Source organism: Macaca thibetana, chromosome 14 (genome assembly GCF_024542745.1).
Source record: "Macaca thibetana thibetana isolate TM-01 chromosome 14, ASM2454274v1, whole genome shotgun sequence".
Lineage (NCBI taxonomy): Eukaryota > Metazoa > Chordata > Mammalia > Primates > Cercopithecidae > Macaca > Macaca thibetana.
Genome location: NC_065591.1, coordinates 17,906,422 through 17,923,270, shown reverse-complemented (window position 1 = coordinate 17,923,270; position 16,849 = coordinate 17,906,422). Strand labels below are relative to the sequence as shown.

Sequence of the window (16,849 nt, the reverse complement as noted above, 5' to 3'; positions counted from 1 at the left end):
CGTGTGTGCTTGTAATGGGGAGAAATGATGTTTGACGGGGGACACAGGCAGGCAGGGGTGTTTCCCTGCTCCCTTAGAGAGACACTACTAAACCAGGGAGTCTTACGGGTTTTTTTGTTTTTTATTTTCTGAGACGGTGTCTTGCTCTTGTTGCCCAGGCTGGAGTGCAATGGCGCGATCTCGGCTCACTGCAACCTCCGCCTCCTGGGCTCAAGCAGTTCTCCCACCTCAGCCTCCCGAGAAGCTGGGATTACAGATGTGCGTCACCATGCCCAGCTAGTTTTTGTAGAGATGGGGTTTCACCATGTTGCCTGGGCTGGTCTTGACCTACTGTCCTCAAATGATCCCACCCACACTGGCCTCCCAAAGTGCTGGGATTATAGGTGTGAGCCACCACACTCAGCTAGGGGTCTATTTTAATGGGACTAAAGAGTGTAGTTGCAGACCTAGTGGCCTGCAGGCATGGATGTATTTCTGAGAGGAATTCTAGAGCTGTAATTAAAAGTTGTCCCGGTCCACAGGGATTCAGGATGGGTGTGGCATGGCAGCCCATCACTCTTGGGCTATAGAAACCTTCCTGGTTTCTGGCCTGAGCTGAGAATGGTGTTTTTTTTTGTTTTTGCTTTTGTTTTTTTGAGGCAGAGTTTTGCTATTGTTGCTCAGGCTGGAGTGCAATGGCATGATCTTGGCTCACTGCAACCTCCGCCTCCCGGGTTCAAGCAATTCCCTGCCTCAGCCTCCTGAGTAGCTGGGATTACAGGCTTGTGCCACCACACCCAGCCAGTTTTGTGTTTTTAGTAGAGATAGAGTTTCTCCATGTTGGTCAGCCTGGTCTCGAACTCCCGACCTCACGTGATCTGCCCGCCTCGGCCTCCCAAAGTGCTGGGATTACAGGTGTGAGCCACTGCGCCGGGCTGGTGGGGGTTTTTTGAGACATGGTCTTGGTCTGTCGCCCAAGCTAGGGTGAGTACAGCAGTGTGATCATGGTTCGCTGCAGTCTAGACTGCCTGGGCTCAGCTGATCCTCCCACCTCAGCCTCCTGAGTAGCTGGGACCACAGGTGTGTACCGCTATGCCCAGCTAATTTTTTTATTTGTAGAGATGAGGTCTCACCATGTTGCCCAGGCTGGTCTCGAATTCCTGGGCTCAAGCCATTCTGTCTTGCCCTCCTCAAGTGCTGGGATTACAGGCATGAGCCACGGTGCCCACCCTGAATTAAGAATGTTGTTAGGAAATAAGAGGTCCCAGGGCTGGGGCAAAAACCACTGAGGAGCTGCAGATCTGTCTGTCTGCCAGGAGACAGTACTCCCTAGTCCAGCTGGTCTAGGGGTCTGTTCAGCCTGCGGCAGAAGTGCCTGAGACGGGAGTGCTTGGCTCTGCCTGTATGCAGGGCCGCCCAGCCAGCCCGCCATGCAGTTGGAAGACTTTGCAGCTGATGCTTTTGGCAGCTGAAGGGCTCCATGGAGGCTGGGCTGGGCCAGACTGGGTGTTGGGGCTGGTCTCAGTTGCAGGATATTTTGAGGGTGCAGACGGTAAGATGGTCTTACCGCCTGGGCTCTTTCCTACCCTTTGGGAGGGCCAAGCTAGAGCTATTTGCTACCAAACACCTTTTTCCTATTAACTAAGCATACCGCCCAGCTGGGCAGGAACAGGCTGAGGGCCTGACAAGCAGGGAGCCAGGCTCCTGCCAACAACCAAAGATTCCCCATTTCTAAAGGATGGAAAGAGCCCATGGGAGGTGACCGAGGCCACAGCCAGCCCCTCCCTGTTCAGCATTGAAGAATGACACGCATTACAGAGCTCTGGAGCAGCCTGCAGTGGAAAGTTGGAGCCGAGGTGTGTGGCAGGCAGATGAGGGAGCAGAGAACTGCTGAACAGAGTGAAACTCAGAGGACGTGGTGGAGCATGGCTGCGACCCTGCAGTTCCTGGCTTGCCTGGTGGTAGCCATCTGCCTCCTCTCTGGTGTGACTACAACCCAGCACCATGCAGGTACCGGGGCTTCAGGGTGGGTGGAAAGGAGCCAAGGAAGGCTGCTGGCTGACGGCAGTTAACGGCTGGCTCTATTTGAGGCTAGTCGGGCATAGAAGTGTGGGCATGGTGGGTACCAGGCTGATGTGTGCTGTGGTGGGTGACAATGTGGGCCGCCCCCCCCAGAACTGGAAAGATACAAGTGACAACTAGGGAGATAGCCCTAGGTGCTCTTAATGCTGGCCCTGGGCTGATTCCCACTGATGCCCAAAGCAGGGTCTCTTGACCTGTCTGGGCTTGGAACAAACATTACAAGGGTGAGGCAACACCCCAAGGTGTGGGCCAGAGGGAGCTGCCACAGACATCCTCCCCTGCCCTGTGGTCCCTGCCTCACATCCTCCCCTGCCCTATCCTCCCTGCCCTGTCCTCCTTCTCCCTCCCTTACTGCTGAGAAGGAGCAGGGAGAGTAGGCTCTTCCTAAAGAGGTCCTTGTCCTTGGGAGAGTCACTGGCACTGTTTTAGGTGACTCTGTCCTCCGATGATTATAGGGAGAGGAGGAGGGTGGGGAAGGGTCTTGTGACCCGTTGGCCTGGAGCTCTTTACCAAGGGCATTGTGCAATTTAGAGGAGGAGTCCTGGGCATTTGCCAACATGGTAACTACGCTTGGAATGATGCTTTTGAGATCAGAAGACCTATGCCTGGGAGAGTGAATGTCAATGTGCATGTGTGTGCATGAGAGGGAGGGGAAACAGGGGCATGGGATGGCATTCCGGCCCTTTTGTAGAATGATGAAGCACTTGGGACCTCTACCACGCAGCAGAGGGACACTTCTGGGAGGCTGGGGTGTTCATGGTGTAGCATGGCAGGGGCCTGACTCCTCTCTGCTGCCCCAGGGCAGCCCATGGACAGCACCAGCGTGGGAGGTGGCCTGCAGAAGCCAGAGGCCCCGGAAGTGATGTTTGAGGTCTTTCCTCCCAGCCTGGGACATGAGGGTGGGCATGTCCAGAGGCCCCTAAGCTCAGGGTTGGGAATGGGGATGTCTCAGGGTGGACCTGCTAGGGGTTGGTGGGGGCAAGCCAGCATGGGTCCTGCTGCCTGCTTCTGCCCCCTCCCCCAGCCCACTCTTGCTCCCCGCCCTGCTCCCCAAGCCACAGCCCACCCCTTACATGCCTCCCCTTGCAGCTGCTCTGGGCTGGGCTGGAGCTGGATGTCATGGGGCAGCTGCACATCCAGGATGAGGAACTAGCGTCCACACACCCAGGCCGCCGACTCAGGCTCCTCCTGCAGCACCACGTGCCCAGTGACTTGGAGGGCGCTGAGCAGCGGCTGCAGCAGCTCCAGGACCTGCGGAAGGGGCCTCCTCTTAGCACTTGGGACTTTGAACATCTGCTCCTCACAGGCCTGTCCTGCGTCTACCGGCTCCACGCAGCTAGTGAGGCTGAGGAACGAGGCCGCTGGGCCCAGGTCTTCACTCTCCTGGCACAGGAAACACTCTGGGACCTATGTAAGGGTTTCTGCCCCCAGGATCAGCCCCCTTCCCTGGGGTCCTGGGCTTCCATCCTTGACCCCTTCCCCTGACCCTCCCCTTTTGCTCTTTCACCTGCCATTACCCCCTCCCATCTCCTCCTCAACTCCCCAGGCAGACCCATCTTGGGCAGGGGCTTCTGTCTGGCATCTGGTTTTTTCCACTGTGTTCAGATCTCTGGGCTTGGCTTGCACCCTGGACACCCCCTCTCTGCTTACCCCGACCCAATCGATCTTATTTCCTGGATCTTGAGAGGCTAAAAACCCAGGCTGTGGGTCGCAAGGAGTGGCCACAGAGCTAAGGGCACGACTTGCAGGCAGTGTGTGTGTGCTGAGATCAGGGGTCAGGGTTGAGAAGTGTGTTCAAGAGATGCTGAAAGGGAAGCTGCCCCAAGTAAGGCCAGGTCAGACCTTCCAACTCCTACCTTGGCGCTCTGTGATAGGTCCTGTGGAATTCACAGGAATCCTCTAGGTGCAGAGCACCCCCTTTTAGGCACAACCAAGGATCTGGGGTCCCTGAGCCTCCAAGTTCCCATCTGGGTCGGGAGAATAGACTTTTTGAGTTCTGTCTGTTGGAGGACTGGAGGGAAACAGGGGGAGGGAGGAACATTTTCTCTTTTGGGGTAGGGAGGCAATATCTCAACACCTTAGATGGGGGAGTAAGGCTGGCAGACCAAGCAGAGACAAGCGGAGGTGGGCTGGGCCAGGTGTGGCCCTGATTCTGTGTTGCTCTTCTCATAAAATGTTCTGTTTCGGACTCCCGAAGCCTGTGTCATTCTATGTCGGAATAAGCGGTCTAACTCCTGCTCTGGGCAAATCACTCTCCCCATCCTGGGAAGGCAAGAGTCAGGGCAACCAGGTATCAACTCCTCATCCCATTCCCATGCCCTGCTGGAAGGAGGAATGCACTCTCCTTGAATCTCATGCCCTCAGTGGGGTAATGGGGTGCTGTTCCTTGTCACAGAAAGGCATCAGCCAGGGGCTAAGGCTGAGGTCGTAGGTCAATGATGAGTCAGAGGGCTGGACGAGGTAGGGGTATGAAAGGGAGGCCCCCAACGGACTAGGCGAATGTGGTTCCACCAAATTCCCACCTCCTCACCCTCCCAGGGTCTGAGGGGACCCTGCTCTCCAACCTCCAACCCCTTCCCCGGGCCTGCGGGCCCGCAGTAGTCAGTGCCTATCCCGCCTGCCCCCAGCGAATGCGTCGCAGTCAAGACAGCGCAGGGGCCTGGGTTGCCGGGCGCTGCGCAGGCCCGCTTTCCGCTTTATTGGCAGAGTCCAGGCGCGCCCGGCGGCCGTGGCGCTCGCGCGAGGCGTTCGGGCCGCGGGCCTGGCCCGGCATGCACGCCCCTGGCCCTCCCGGGCTCCTCTCTGGCCCGGGGCTCACAGCAGTTCTGGGGCCCCGAGGCCTGGCGGGGCGGCGGGGGCGAGGTCGGGGTACACCAAGAAGCCGGAGAAGGTGATGTACTTGCCGTGGTTGCTGTAGGCGCCGTAGCCGTCGTGGTCGTGGCTGAGCAGCCAGACGGCGTCGCCGCGCCGCAGGGCCAGCATCACGCTCTGGCTCTGCATCTCGCGGCGCCGCGACGCGCCGTCGTCGTAAATCATGGCCTGCACCTCGTCGCGGTTCTTCATCAGCTTCACCGACAGCGTCTTACGCGGCAGCTTGCCCAGCGTGAAGGAGAAGAAGTAGGCGCCGGGCAGGCGGCAGCGGAACACGCCGGCCGCCGCGTCGAAGTCGCCGCCAATGTTGACGAGCTCGGTGTCGAAGGCTAGCGGCCGGTGCCGCGGCCCGGACCCCGCGTCCGAGCCCACCAGGCTGCGCGTGCGCGCCGCCGAGAATGCCGAGCGCGGCTCGGGGGGCGCGGGCGGCCCGCGCGCAGGCGCGTCGGCGTCGGCGTCGGCGTAGACCAGGTAGCCGCTGAAGGTGGCGCCGGGCGCGCCCAGCGCGTACTGTGGGGCGCCATGCAGCCGCAGCCAAACTGTGTCGCCGTAGTCGAGCTGCAGCATGGCGCTCTGGCTGGCGGCGCGCCGTGCGCTGGGCCGCCTCTGCTCGTCGAAGGCCAGCGCCTGCACCTCGTCGTGGTTCCGCACCAGCATCACCGACAGGCTCTTGTGCGGGGCCTTGCCAACCGTGAAGGAGAAGAAGTAGGCGCCGGGCACGCGGCAGCGGAATTGGCCCGTGGCCGCGTCGAAGTCGCCCCCGATGTTCACGTACACCTTGTCGAAGGTCACCGCCATCTCCGACGCGCCCTCCAGGGGAGTGGTGCGTGCCGCCGAGAAGGCCGAGCGCAGCTCTGAGGAGCCCGGGCCGGGGGCCGGGCCCAGGGCCCAGCAGGCCGCTGGGCCCAGCAGGCCTAGCAGAAGCGGCAGCATGGAGCCTGGGAGGGAGACCGAGGGGCGGAAGAGGAGGGTTGGCAGGGGCGGCCTCCAAACATTAGGCTCTCCACCTCTCCACCGGGAGACAAGGGTTCTCTTCCCAGCCCTGCCCTAGACCCACAAATAGGTTTCAATTTTCCTACATCCTTGCACTAGCTCAGTGCTTCTCAAACTCTAGCGAGCCTCACTGTCACCTGGAGGGCGTGTTCAAACATACATAGTTGGGCCCCATCCCCAGAGTTCGTTCAGTAGGTTCTGGGATGGGCCTGAGAATTTGCATTTCTTTGTTTGTTTTGAGATGGAGTCTCGCTCTTGTCACCCAGGCTGGAGTGTAATGGCCCGATCTCGGCTCACTGCAACCTCTGCCTCCCCGGTTCAAGCGATTCTCCTGCCTCAGCCTCCCAAGTAGCGATAATTTGCTTTTTTTTTTTTTTTTTTTTTTTTTTTGTGGAGACGGAGTCTCACTCTGTGAACCAGGCTGGAGTGCAGTGGCATGATCTCGTCTCACTGCAGCCTCCACCCCCCGGGTTCAAGCAGTTCTCCTGACTCAGCCACCCCAGTAGCTGGGACTACAGGCGTGCACCACCATGCCCTGCTAACTTCTTCTGTATTTTGGGTAGAGAACGGGGTTTCACCGTGTTGCCCAGGCTGGTCTCGAACTCCTGAGCTCAGGCAGTCCGCCCACCTGAGCCTCCCAAAAGTGTCGGGATTACAGGCATGAGCCACCATGCCTGGCTAAGAATTTGTATTTCTAATATGTTTCTGGATGATGCTGATGCTGCTGATCCAAGGACCACATGCTGAGAACTACTGGATTAAGCTAGGAGTCTCCAAACCTCTGTGTGTGTGTGTGCATACCCACACACTGAAACCTCCCCCCGCTTTTTTTTTTTTTTTGAGACAGAGTCTTGCCCTGTCACCAAGGCTGGAGTGCAATTGCCTGATCTCAGCTCGCTGCAACCTCCGCCTCCCAGGTTCAAGCAATTTTCCTGCCTTAGCCTCCTGAGTAGCTAAGATTACAGATACTCACCATCACGCCCAGCTAATTTTTTGTATCTTTAGTAGAGATGGGGTTTCACCACGTTGGCCAGGCTGGTCTTGAACTGACCTCAAGTGATCCACCTGCCTCAGCCTCCCAAAGTGCTGGGATTACAGGCGTGAGCCATCATGCCAGGCCTTGAAACCACCCCTCCCCCCCCCCTTTTTTTTTCTGAGACAGAGTCTGGCTCTGTTGCCAGGCTGGAGTGCAGTGGCTCGATCTCGGCTCACTGCAACCTCCGCCTCACGGGTTCAAGCGATTCTCCTGGCTCAGCCTCCCAAAGTAGCTGGGACTAGAGGCATGCACCACCATGCCCAGCTAATTTTTGTATTTTTAGGAGAGACGGGGTTTCACCATGTTGGCCAGGATGATCTCAATCTCTTGACTTTGTGATCCGCCTGCCTCAGCCTCCCAAAGTGATGGGATTACAGGCGTAAGCCACTGCACCCGGACGAAACCCCTTTCTTTTTTTTTTTTTTTTTTTTTTTTTTTTTTGAGACAGAGTCTCGCTCTGTCGCCCAGGCTGGAGTGCAGTGGCCGGATCTCAGCTCACTGCAAGCTCTGCCTCCCGGGTTCACGCCATTCTCCTGCCTCAGCCTCCCGAGTAGCTGGGACTACAGGCGCCCGCCACCTCGCCCGGCTAGTTTTTTGTATTTTTTTAGTAGAGACGGGGTTTCACCGTGTTAGCCAGGATGGTCTCGATCTCCCGACCTCGTGATCCGCCCGTCTCGGCCTCCCAAAGTGCTGGGATTACAGGCTTGAGCCACCGCGCCCGGCCGAAACCCCTTTCTTAAGTGAAAGCTTGCACACAGACCAGGAGAAACGCTCTGGTTGAAGAAGCCTACAGCCCTGTCTGCTTGGCTCGCCCCTACACCTCCTGTTTGACACCCAGGGGCCCTGGTAACCCGGGGGATTCAGGGGGGTCTCTGAGTTCCCCTCAGTTCCAGTTGGCTGCATTTTCCTGTGGTTATTTTATGGTCCTTGGTCTGCTACTCACACAGGCACTGGCTTTCTGTGTCAATGCTCTGCATGACCATTACTGTTTAAGACCTACCTGAGCAGGAAAGGAAATCGCTGCTCCCTGACCCCTTTCCTGGCCTCACCAGGGGCCCTTCCTGCACAGAGGAGACGAGAACAGTTGGGCTTTGAGGTAGCTTCCTCCCCCATGAAATCAGAGTAAAAGAGAAGGTGACTCCTTTCTCTTTGCTTGGAGGCTGGTTACTCAGGGGAAGGAGTGGCGAGCCAGGGGCTACCAGGGATGGACAGGGAGAGCAACAATTCCAGCAGGGCTTTGGCAAGGCTGTGATGTCAGCAGCTTTGTTCCTTGGGAGTGACGGATTGGAGAGGACAGCCAGCCAGATCTGGGTTCAGGTCCTGGCTCTACCACTCACACTGTGAAACCCTGGGCAGGTACCCTAACTTCTCTGGGCATGGCGTCCTCCATGTAAATGGGGAGGAGACCTCACACACAGGCTTGCTGTGGGGGTGCTCTGAGATAGGTGTGAACATGGTTTGTCAATGGCAGTGCTGAGGGGTGCAGATGCTTCTGTTGGTTGCCCTGACAAAAGTGATCTGGTCCAGTTCTTGATGTAAGGGTTTAGGGACTCAGTCACTCCTACCTCTGGGAGCTTGGTGAAGGCACTGCTTGACTCAAAGGAGTCACTGTCTGATGTAGGGATTCCATCCTGCTTCCTAGTAGGGCATGCACTTTGGGGCTTGAATACCCAAAGGCCCTGATGTGGAAACAAAACAGGAAAGAAATGAGCTGGAGACAGCCTGGGATGTGGGCTGCTTTAGAAAATACCCTGTAAGTATGTGTAGCTCTGTGTCAGGGCCCTGCTGAAAGGGGTTGCCACGTGTAGATGTGCAGAACATCCTAGCTAGAATCTAGCTCACACTCCACATGTTAGAGCAGCACCTGGGATAAAGTATGCCACCTTCTCATTCTCATAATAAAGACCCCAAGTTGCTAGCCCAACTGAATGCTGTCTGCTTCCAGAGGAGGTGCCTTTTCTAATTCTCACAAAGGTGTCCTATGGGTTAGTGATACCCTTGGTTAGGACAGGGAGGAGGGAAGGGGCCATCCACGGTGGTGAAGATGGCACCTCACAAGTGTCCAGTACATTCCCTTTTACAAATTTCTTTTAGGCACATGGTCTCGGCAAACCTGCAAGACAGGTGGGCCCTCTCCCATTTTATAGATGAGAAAGCTGAGGCCCAACAAGGGAAAGCATTTTGGCCCAAGGTCACCCATGAAGCACTGAGATATTTTGACTCAAATTCTGTATGCCTTCCTCTCTGTCACTCTTCCCTCCTAGACACAGGTATGTCCAGCCAATTTGTCCTCTGCCTCAGTTTACCTTTTTGCAAAACTAGGAGAGATCAGGGGAATGAGTCTTGGGATCCAGGATGAGGAAGACAGAAAGAAAGCAAAACCAAACAAAAGCAAGCAAACGCATTCTCTAGTGTTTTGTCTTCTGGGAGCATGGGGAACAGCTCAGCTTTTCCTGACACCGCTGCTTTCCTAGTGGGTCATGCCCCAGAAGAAGCTGCCCAGCAACCTCCCGACCAAGGTTGGTGCACCCCACCAGTGCCAAGGGTCTTCCTGTGTGCCCAGTACCCAGCCTCCATTTCACCCACACTGTCCAATTCCCAGATCCCTGGGTCCTCATCCTTCCCTGAACCCCCTTCCCTGAGCAGGTCAGAGGTGTGGGAGGGTGTGTCAGGTGGGTGTCATAGCTCCAGGGAAGGAAATGGCTGTTACTGGCTCTGTCCAGGTGGGGCTCAAAATAGTCATCTTCAAAGAGAAAAACTGGAACACATAACTGGGCAGACCCAGAGCCCCGGAGCCAAGGCGGGAGGTGCAGGCTGAGGGGCTTGCAGAGCTCCCCCTTGCCCTGCCACTCACCAGTTAACCCTTCCCTCAAGCCCTGCCAGAGCCCCCTCCCCAACCTACCTTGAAAGCCCCTCATCCTTCCAAGAAGTCCCACTTTCACAGAAGCCAATTAATCCTTATTTTTAAAAAACAAAAACCAGGAAGGGGTATCCCAATCCCTCTCCCCCGAGACCTTCCCTCCATGCATCCATCCCTTCGGAATGAAAGCCCTTGTGCCTGTTTCACGAAAAGGCTCCCAGGTCCTCCTTTCAAGAAAAAAGGACCCAATTTCCCCGCGCCTCCCCAGCCCCCGTTTCCAGTAAAGGGGAAACCTCGGCTCCCCGCCTTTCCTGAGCTGACCTCACCTGGCTGGGGGCGGCGGTCCGGTCGGGTTCGGTCCGAGCCCGCGATCCGGCTGCGGGCTGCGGGCTGCGGGCTGCGGGCGCCGGGCTGCGCACTGACCGCCCGCGCTGCGGCGGGGGCGCCGGGGGCTCCGGCTGCTTCTCCCGGCTCTGAGGCGGCGGCGGACAGGGTGCTGGGGCCCCAGGCCGGGCGTGGGGAGGCGTGAGGGAAAGGGAAGGTCAGCCAGGGAGGGAGCCGAGCGAGCGGAGAGGCGGGAGGAGAGGCGGAGGAGAGGCGGGAGGGGGAGAGGAGGGGAGTAGGGGGAGAGGGAGGGGCGAGCTGCGGGGCCTAGGGGCTCCGCACGGAGCCTGCGCCGAGCACTGGACCCTTCCTCATCTGTGACCTCCTTAGAGCTTCGTCCTCTGGGTCTAGACAGCAGGCATCATTAATCTGAGCAGTTGGGGAAACTGAGGCCAGAGGCAGCGGCCAACGCGGGGTGGCCCAGAGTGCTCTGCAGTCCAGCTTCCTTCCTGGTGTGGGGTGAGAGGGCTAGAGCTGGACTCGGAGACTGGACTAGCCTTTGGGCTGTAAGGACAGTGGAAGGTGAGATTTTGGCTGGGACAGATGTCCAAGCTGAGTGGCCTTGGGGGAGGGGTCTGAAGGAAAAGAAGGATAAATGGGTCAATGCTGCCCGTAAAGGAAGAGCTGAAAATAACCTAGTTTTTCCTCCTCACCTCCAAATCGGAAAATGCCCACCATCCATTAGGAAACAGGGAGAAGGCAGTCTGCGTCCCCCTGGGAGAGGGGCAGTAAGAAGAGTCCTTGGGGCAGAATGGAATTTTCTGCTGGAAAGGTTGCTCCTGCAAGAAGGAACAGGGTTGAGAAGGGCAATAGGTGGGCAAGAAAGGCCTCTGGAGAGGGAAACTGACACCCTGCCTCGCTGGGGCCGGGCTAGCAGGAGTCCAGCAGGGCACCCGGGCTGGGAACAGCGGTCTTCCCACAGTAACACTCACCAGAGGCACTAGTGCTGGCCTCTACTGTGGACTTCGAGCCCACGGGGTGGGGGGCTCAGACTCCCTTTCTCTAGGCTGCTGTTCTCTCCCATGATGACTGTAGAGGTGATGACACTGCCTGGCACTCAGTAGATGTTGACTAAATGGATGACTTTCGAAGAGCTCGACTCTCAGCAGCCAAGAGCTGGTGCCCTCTGCCTGGCCCTGCTTGACTCCGGAGCCATAGGCTCGAATCCTGCGTCTGCCGCAGGTCTGCTCTGTGGTCCCGGAGAGGCCTGAACCCCTGCGGACCCCCCGTCCTCTGGAGCTTTCCTTTTGGAGCTCTCAAAGTTACCCAACCCCAGTTAATTTATTTGTCTCTAGGAAGATGTTGGTAGAGGTGATTGGCTCCGCTTCAAGTGTGTTAGGTGAATGATGGAATGAATTAACAAATATGTGCCTGAATAGAAAGGAATGAATGGAGGTGTTTCAGGCTGAATAATGAGGGTATTTGTTGACAGAGGGTGAAGCACCCGTCTAGCCCTTGTCAGATCACAACTGTCTCCTTCACCAGCTTGAAAAGCTTTGGCCACAGGACTGTGGGGAGGACAAGAGGCAGGGTAAGGGTGAGATGAGCCACGCAGGGATGTCGAAGGAGAGCTGGGGGAGGCCAAAAGCCAACCTGTGGTCCTTCTTAGGGCCATGGGCCCCTTCTGGACCAGAAGAGTGGGGCTGTTCTCCTGAGGGCGTGATTCCAATGGTGGGAGGGGCAGAGAGGGGAGAAGGTATGTTATAGGATAGTATAATCCCAGTTGAGGTTCAGTTCAGGCTGGGATTTGACACTCCCTGGGTTCACAAGAGTTCTAACCAGAGAAGTCAGGGTTGAGGTAGAGATAGGTGGCTGGGGCAGATGACATCAGGATTTGCATCAGGTGACTGGGATAGGGAGGAATCCACTGGGAAAGGGATATAGAGAAAGATGATGCCATGAGCTGGTAGGTGTAAGGCAGATGGTTGGGCTCCAGAATGGGAGTTAAGAAGAGGTGGCAGCAGGATCCAGAGAAAAGCCCTAGGCTGGTTATAGTTCCTGCTCCCTCCTCTCTTGTTTTGCAGCCACAATTTTATTTATTTTTGAGACAAGGTCTTGATGTGTCACCTGGGCTGGAGTGCAGTGGTATGATCTTGGCTCACTGCAGCTTTGACCTTGCAGGCTCAAGTGACTCTCCCACCTCAGCCTCCCAGGTAGCTGGGACTACAGGTGCAGGCCACCATGCCTGGATAATTTTTAAAAAAATTTTTTGTAGAGATGAGGTCTCACTCCATTGCCCAGGCTGGTCTTAAACAACAATTATTTTATTTATTTTTAAATTGAGATGGGTATGGCTGGGCATGGTGGCTCACGCCTGTAATATTAGCACTTTGGGAGGCCAAGGTGGGAAGATCCCTTGAGCTCAGAAGTTTGAGACCAGCTTGGGCAACAGAGTGAGACCCCATCTCTTTCTCTTTTTTTTTTCGAGACAGACTCTCACTCTGTTGCCCAGGCTGGAGTGCAATGCTGCGATCTCAGCTCACTGCAACCTCCACCTCCCGGGTTCAAGCAATTCTCCTGCATCAGCCTCCTGAGTAGCTGGGATTACAGGGGTATGCCAGCACACCTGGCTAATATTTTGTATTTTTAGTAGACATGGGGTTTCACCATGTTGGTCAGGCTAGTCTTGAACTCCTGACCTCGTGATCTGCCTGCCTTGGCCTCCCAAAGTGCTGGGATTGTAGGTGTGAGCCACCACGCCCAGCTGACCCCATCACTTTAAAAAAATAATAAAGTTAAAAAAATAACATTCAAATATATATAAATTGAGATGGGCTTTTTTTTTTTCTTGAGATGGAGTTTCGCTCTTATTGCCCAGGCTGGAGTGCAATGGAGCGATCTTGGCTCACTGCAACCCCCCCTCCCGGGTTCAAGTGATTTTCCTGCCTCAGCTTCATGAGTAGCTGGGATTACAGGCATGTGCCACCACACTCGGCTAATTTTGTATTTTTAGTAGAGGTGGGAGTTTCTCTATGTTGGTCAGGCTGTTCTCAAACTCCTGACCTCGGGTGATCTGCCCGCCTCGGCCTCCCAAAATGCTGGGATTTCAGGCGTGCCCGGCTGAGATAGGTTCTTACTCTGTCACCCAGGCTGGAGTGCGGTGGCATGATCTTGGCTCACTGCAGCCTGGGCTCAAGTGATCCTCCCCCCTCAGCCTGCCGCCACGTGGCAGCTAATAGACAACAATAATTTTTATATATTTTTGTTTTTATTTTTTGAGACGGAATTTCGCTCGTTACCCAGGCTGGAGTGCGATGGTGCGATCTCGGCTCACTGCAACCTCCGCCTCCTGGGTTCAAGCAATTCTCCTGCCTCAGCTTCCTGAGTAGCTGGGATTACAGGCATGTGCCACCACATTTTTGTATTTTTAGTAGAGACGGGTTGGCCAGGCTGGTCTTGAACTCCTGACTTCAAGTAATCCACTGCCTTAGCCTCCCAAAATGCTGGGATTACAGGCGTGAGCCACCGCACCTGGCCGACAACAATAATTTTAATAGCAGGTTCCTTTCCCTGAGTGTAGTAGATGCTGTCAATGCCCCACCCACACCTCCAGGCCTACCAGGAGGGCACCCACAGATAGTTCCTGACCAGGCCCCTGCTTCCTGTGTCCCTCCTGAGGGCATTTTCAGCTATGGGAGTGAGGCAGGCCCAAAGGGCTGTGGAGTTAATACCCCCAGAGCAACCCCAGCCAATTGTCCAGAGTTCGGGGTAAATACCCCAGCTTTCTGGTCCCTCTGTGGGAGCATTCCACATCCCAATTGCAGGTCATGTTTCAGACTCAGAGAGACTCCAGCCGAGTTCAGTTCTCCATGGTGAAAGCCCGCTGGTCTCTGTGCGCTTTATTCTGTTTCCTCTCTTTGTTTCATTTCCCGCTCGCTCACCCTCCTTCTTGGGATCACAACTCTCTCCTTCACCAGCTTGAAAAGCTTGGGCCACAGGACTATGGGGAGGACAGGAGGCATGGTAAGGGTGGAATGAGCCACACAGGGATGTCGCAGGAGAGCTGGGGAAGGCTGGAAGCCAACCTAGGGCAGCCACAACCCTTCTTAGGGCCATGCGTCCCTTCTGGATCAGACAAGTTAATGCAGGAGTAGGATTTAAACCTAGGTCTATCTGGCTCCCAAACCCAGTCCTTAACCACTATACTCTGCAGCCTCCCTTTCTCTGATTCTCTCTCAGCATTTTTTTTTTTTGGGAGGGGGGGACAAGAGTCTTACACTGTCGTCCAGGCTGGAGTGCAGTGGCGTGATCTCAGCTCACTGCAACCTCTGCCTCCTGGGTTCAAGCGATTCTCCTGCCTCAGCCTCCTGAGTAGCTGGGACTACAGGTGTGCACCACCATACCCAGCTAATTTTTTTGTATTTTTGGTAGAGACAGGGTTTCACTATGTTGGCCAGGATGGTCTCGATCTCCTGACCTCGTGATCCGCCTGCCTTGGCCTCCCAAAGTGCTGGGATTACAGGCGTGAGCCACCGTGCCCGGCCCGAAGAGGCTCTTTCTAAATAATGGTGAGGATTTTGACAGGGTGAGTTGGAGTGGAGATGGAGGAGTGAGGGGGTGGAATCCAGTCAAAGATAAGAATGTGAGCCAAGGTGAGGAGGTGGCATAGGTGGAGCTTAGGGAAGGAAATGTACCAGGCTTGGTTGTGGAGAAGGGTTTGTGATGGGAAGTTATGGCAGGTAAGGAGTGTGGGGCTTAACTACTGAGCTAACGAGCAGAGGAGAAGAAGGTGTGCTCAAAGCTGTATTTTAAGAAGATTACTCTGCAGATTGAAAGGCAGGAGAAAGACGACGAGGGGAGAGGCAGGCAGATGGGTGAGAAAATACTGAAAGTGTCCAGATGAAAGTAAACTATCCAGGGGCAATGAGAAGGGAAGAGACAGATGGGAGGGGTACTGAGAAGAGAGATTCAGAGACTGACAGAGTGAGCACACAGCTCACAATTTAATTAGCTTCCTGCTTTGCCAGTGGATTACAGGGAATTAGCAAAGCTCACAGTCCAGGGACCTTGCTGGGAGTTGAGGGGAAGTTAATGAGAAAGACAACAACATGCCCCGGGGAGAAATGAAAGAGGAGGAATGTTAGCCAAGCAGAGATGCCAGCAGGAGAAACATACGTCTGGGCGCTGAGTCCTTGCCTTTCTCGGAGATTTCAGCCCTCCAGGGGAGCCGACTTTAGGGCTCCTGGTCACGCTCCTGCCCCACTGCTCTTGGTTCCAATTCCTCTGAGCACTTGGTAAGTGACCCCAGAGAGGGGAAGCTGGGAGTGCTTGCGAAGACCAAGTTCCCAACTCTCCCCTGGCCTTTTTCCCAGCAAGGCTCTAAGATCCCAACACTGGCCTTCCTAGAAGGCAGAACTGAATCCCCTGGGCCCCTTCTGCAGATGGACCAGGAGGTGACCTGCTCATGACCTGATGTGGCAAATTACATTTTCAAATGTGACTGTGTCATCTCCTATCCCATGTGCTCTTCTTACAGTGTGACCTTGCCAGTCCTCATGCAAAGGAGGAGTTACGTTAGGTCATTGAAAGGTGATGCCACTGCTGCTTGGATCTCTGTCTTGAAACCCTCATCCCTGGAGCCTAGCCATCAGGCTGTGAGGAAGCCTAGGTCACATGGAAAGGCCACGTGTAAATATTGTGGCCAACAGCCCTAGTCAGGACCAGCTACATCATTTGCAGAGTCCAGTGCAAAATGAAATTGTGGAGGGGCCGAGCGCGGTGGCTTATGCCTTTAATCCCAGCACTTTGGGAGGCCAAGGCAGGCAGATCACTTGAGGCCAGGAGTTTGAGACCAGCCTGGCCAACATGGCGAAACCCCGTCTCTAAAGTAAATACAAAAAGTGGCCAGGCATGGTGGCTCACGCCTGTAATCGCAGCACTTTGGGAGGCCAAAGTGGTGAGGAGTTTGAGACCAGCCCGACCAACATAGTGAAACCCTGTCTCTACTAAAAATACAAAAATTAGCCAGGTGTGGTGGTGCGTGCCTGTAATCCCAGCTACTCGGGAGGCTGAGGCAGGAGAATCGCTTGAACCCAGGAGGCGGAGGTTGCAGTGAGCTGAGATCATACCACTGCACTCCAGCCTGGGCAACAGAGCAAGACTCCATCTCAAAAAAAAAAAAAAAAATTAGCCGGGTGTGATGGCACGCACCTGTGGTCCCAGATACTTAGGAGGCTGGGGCATGAGGATTGCTTGAATCTGCGAGGCAGAGCTTGCAGCAAGCCGACATCGTGCCACTGCTCTCCAGACTAGGCGACAGGGTGAGACCCTGTCTCAAAAAAAAAAGAAAAAAGAAAAAAGAAAAACGAAAATGTGGAGCCTACTGTTCTAAGAATTTACAGCTTTAAACCAAGCACAGGGCTCTTCCAAGTGTGGCACCTTGCTCAGTCATACAAGCTGTGGGGCCATGAAGCTGGCCTGGCCCCAGCTGAGGTACCAGCATCACTGCCAGTGACATGGATGTGCGGAAGCCTTTAAGAGGACACCAGGCATGGCCTCTGTCTGACTGCAACTGTGTGAGTGGCCCTGAATGAAAACTGCCTAGCTGAACCTAGTGCCCCACCAGACCCGCAAGGAATAAAGATGATTGTTGCTGGGTTTGCTGTTGGTATTTGAGACGGAATCTCACTGTGTCACCCAGGCTG

At 55.5% G+C, this 16,849-nt stretch overlaps 2 protein-coding genes across 4 annotated transcripts in view; one reads left to right on the top strand and one right to left on the bottom strand.

Moving 5' to 3' along the window:
• The first annotated feature begins 1,497 nt into the window (after positions 1 to 1,497).
• On the top strand, positions 1,498 to 4,485 carry FAM180B (family with sequence similarity 180 member B). 2 transcript variants are annotated; one of them, XM_050759204.1, is made up of 3 exons: positions 1,498 to 1,989; positions 2,862 to 2,932; positions 3,151 to 4,484. In XM_050759204.1, exons 1-3 carry the CDS (start codon positions 1,782 to 1,784, stop codon positions 3,544 to 3,546), a joined length of 675 nt encoding a protein of 224 aa, XP_050615161.1. In that variant the 5' UTR covers positions 1,498 to 1,781; the 3' UTR covers positions 3,547 to 4,484. The 2 variants fall into 2 exon arrangements, with proteins under 2 accessions (XP_050615161.1, XP_050615162.1); XM_050759205.1 differs by lacking the exon at positions 2,862 to 2,932 and having other exon boundaries at positions 1,925 to 1,989; positions 3,151 to 4,485.
• Positions 4,486 to 4,720: 235 nt separating this feature from the next.
• Positions 4,721 to 16,849, bottom strand: part of C1QTNF4 (C1q and TNF related 4) — a 99,583-nt gene continuing 87,454 nt past the window's right edge. The window contains exons 2-3 of one of the 2 annotated variants that reach the window (XM_050759193.1): positions 10,148 to 10,222; positions 4,721 to 5,870 (exon numbers count right to left, since the gene is read on the bottom strand). In XM_050759193.1, coding sequence (XP_050615150.1) covers positions 4,876 to 5,865 — 990 coding nt within the window. In that variant the 5' untranslated portion in view covers positions 5,866 to 5,870; positions 10,148 to 10,222 and the 3' untranslated portion in view covers positions 4,721 to 4,875. Of the gene's footprint in view, positions 5,871 to 10,147; positions 10,253 to 16,849 lie in introns of both variants that reach the window. The other variant, XM_050759192.1, reaches the window with a different exon arrangement.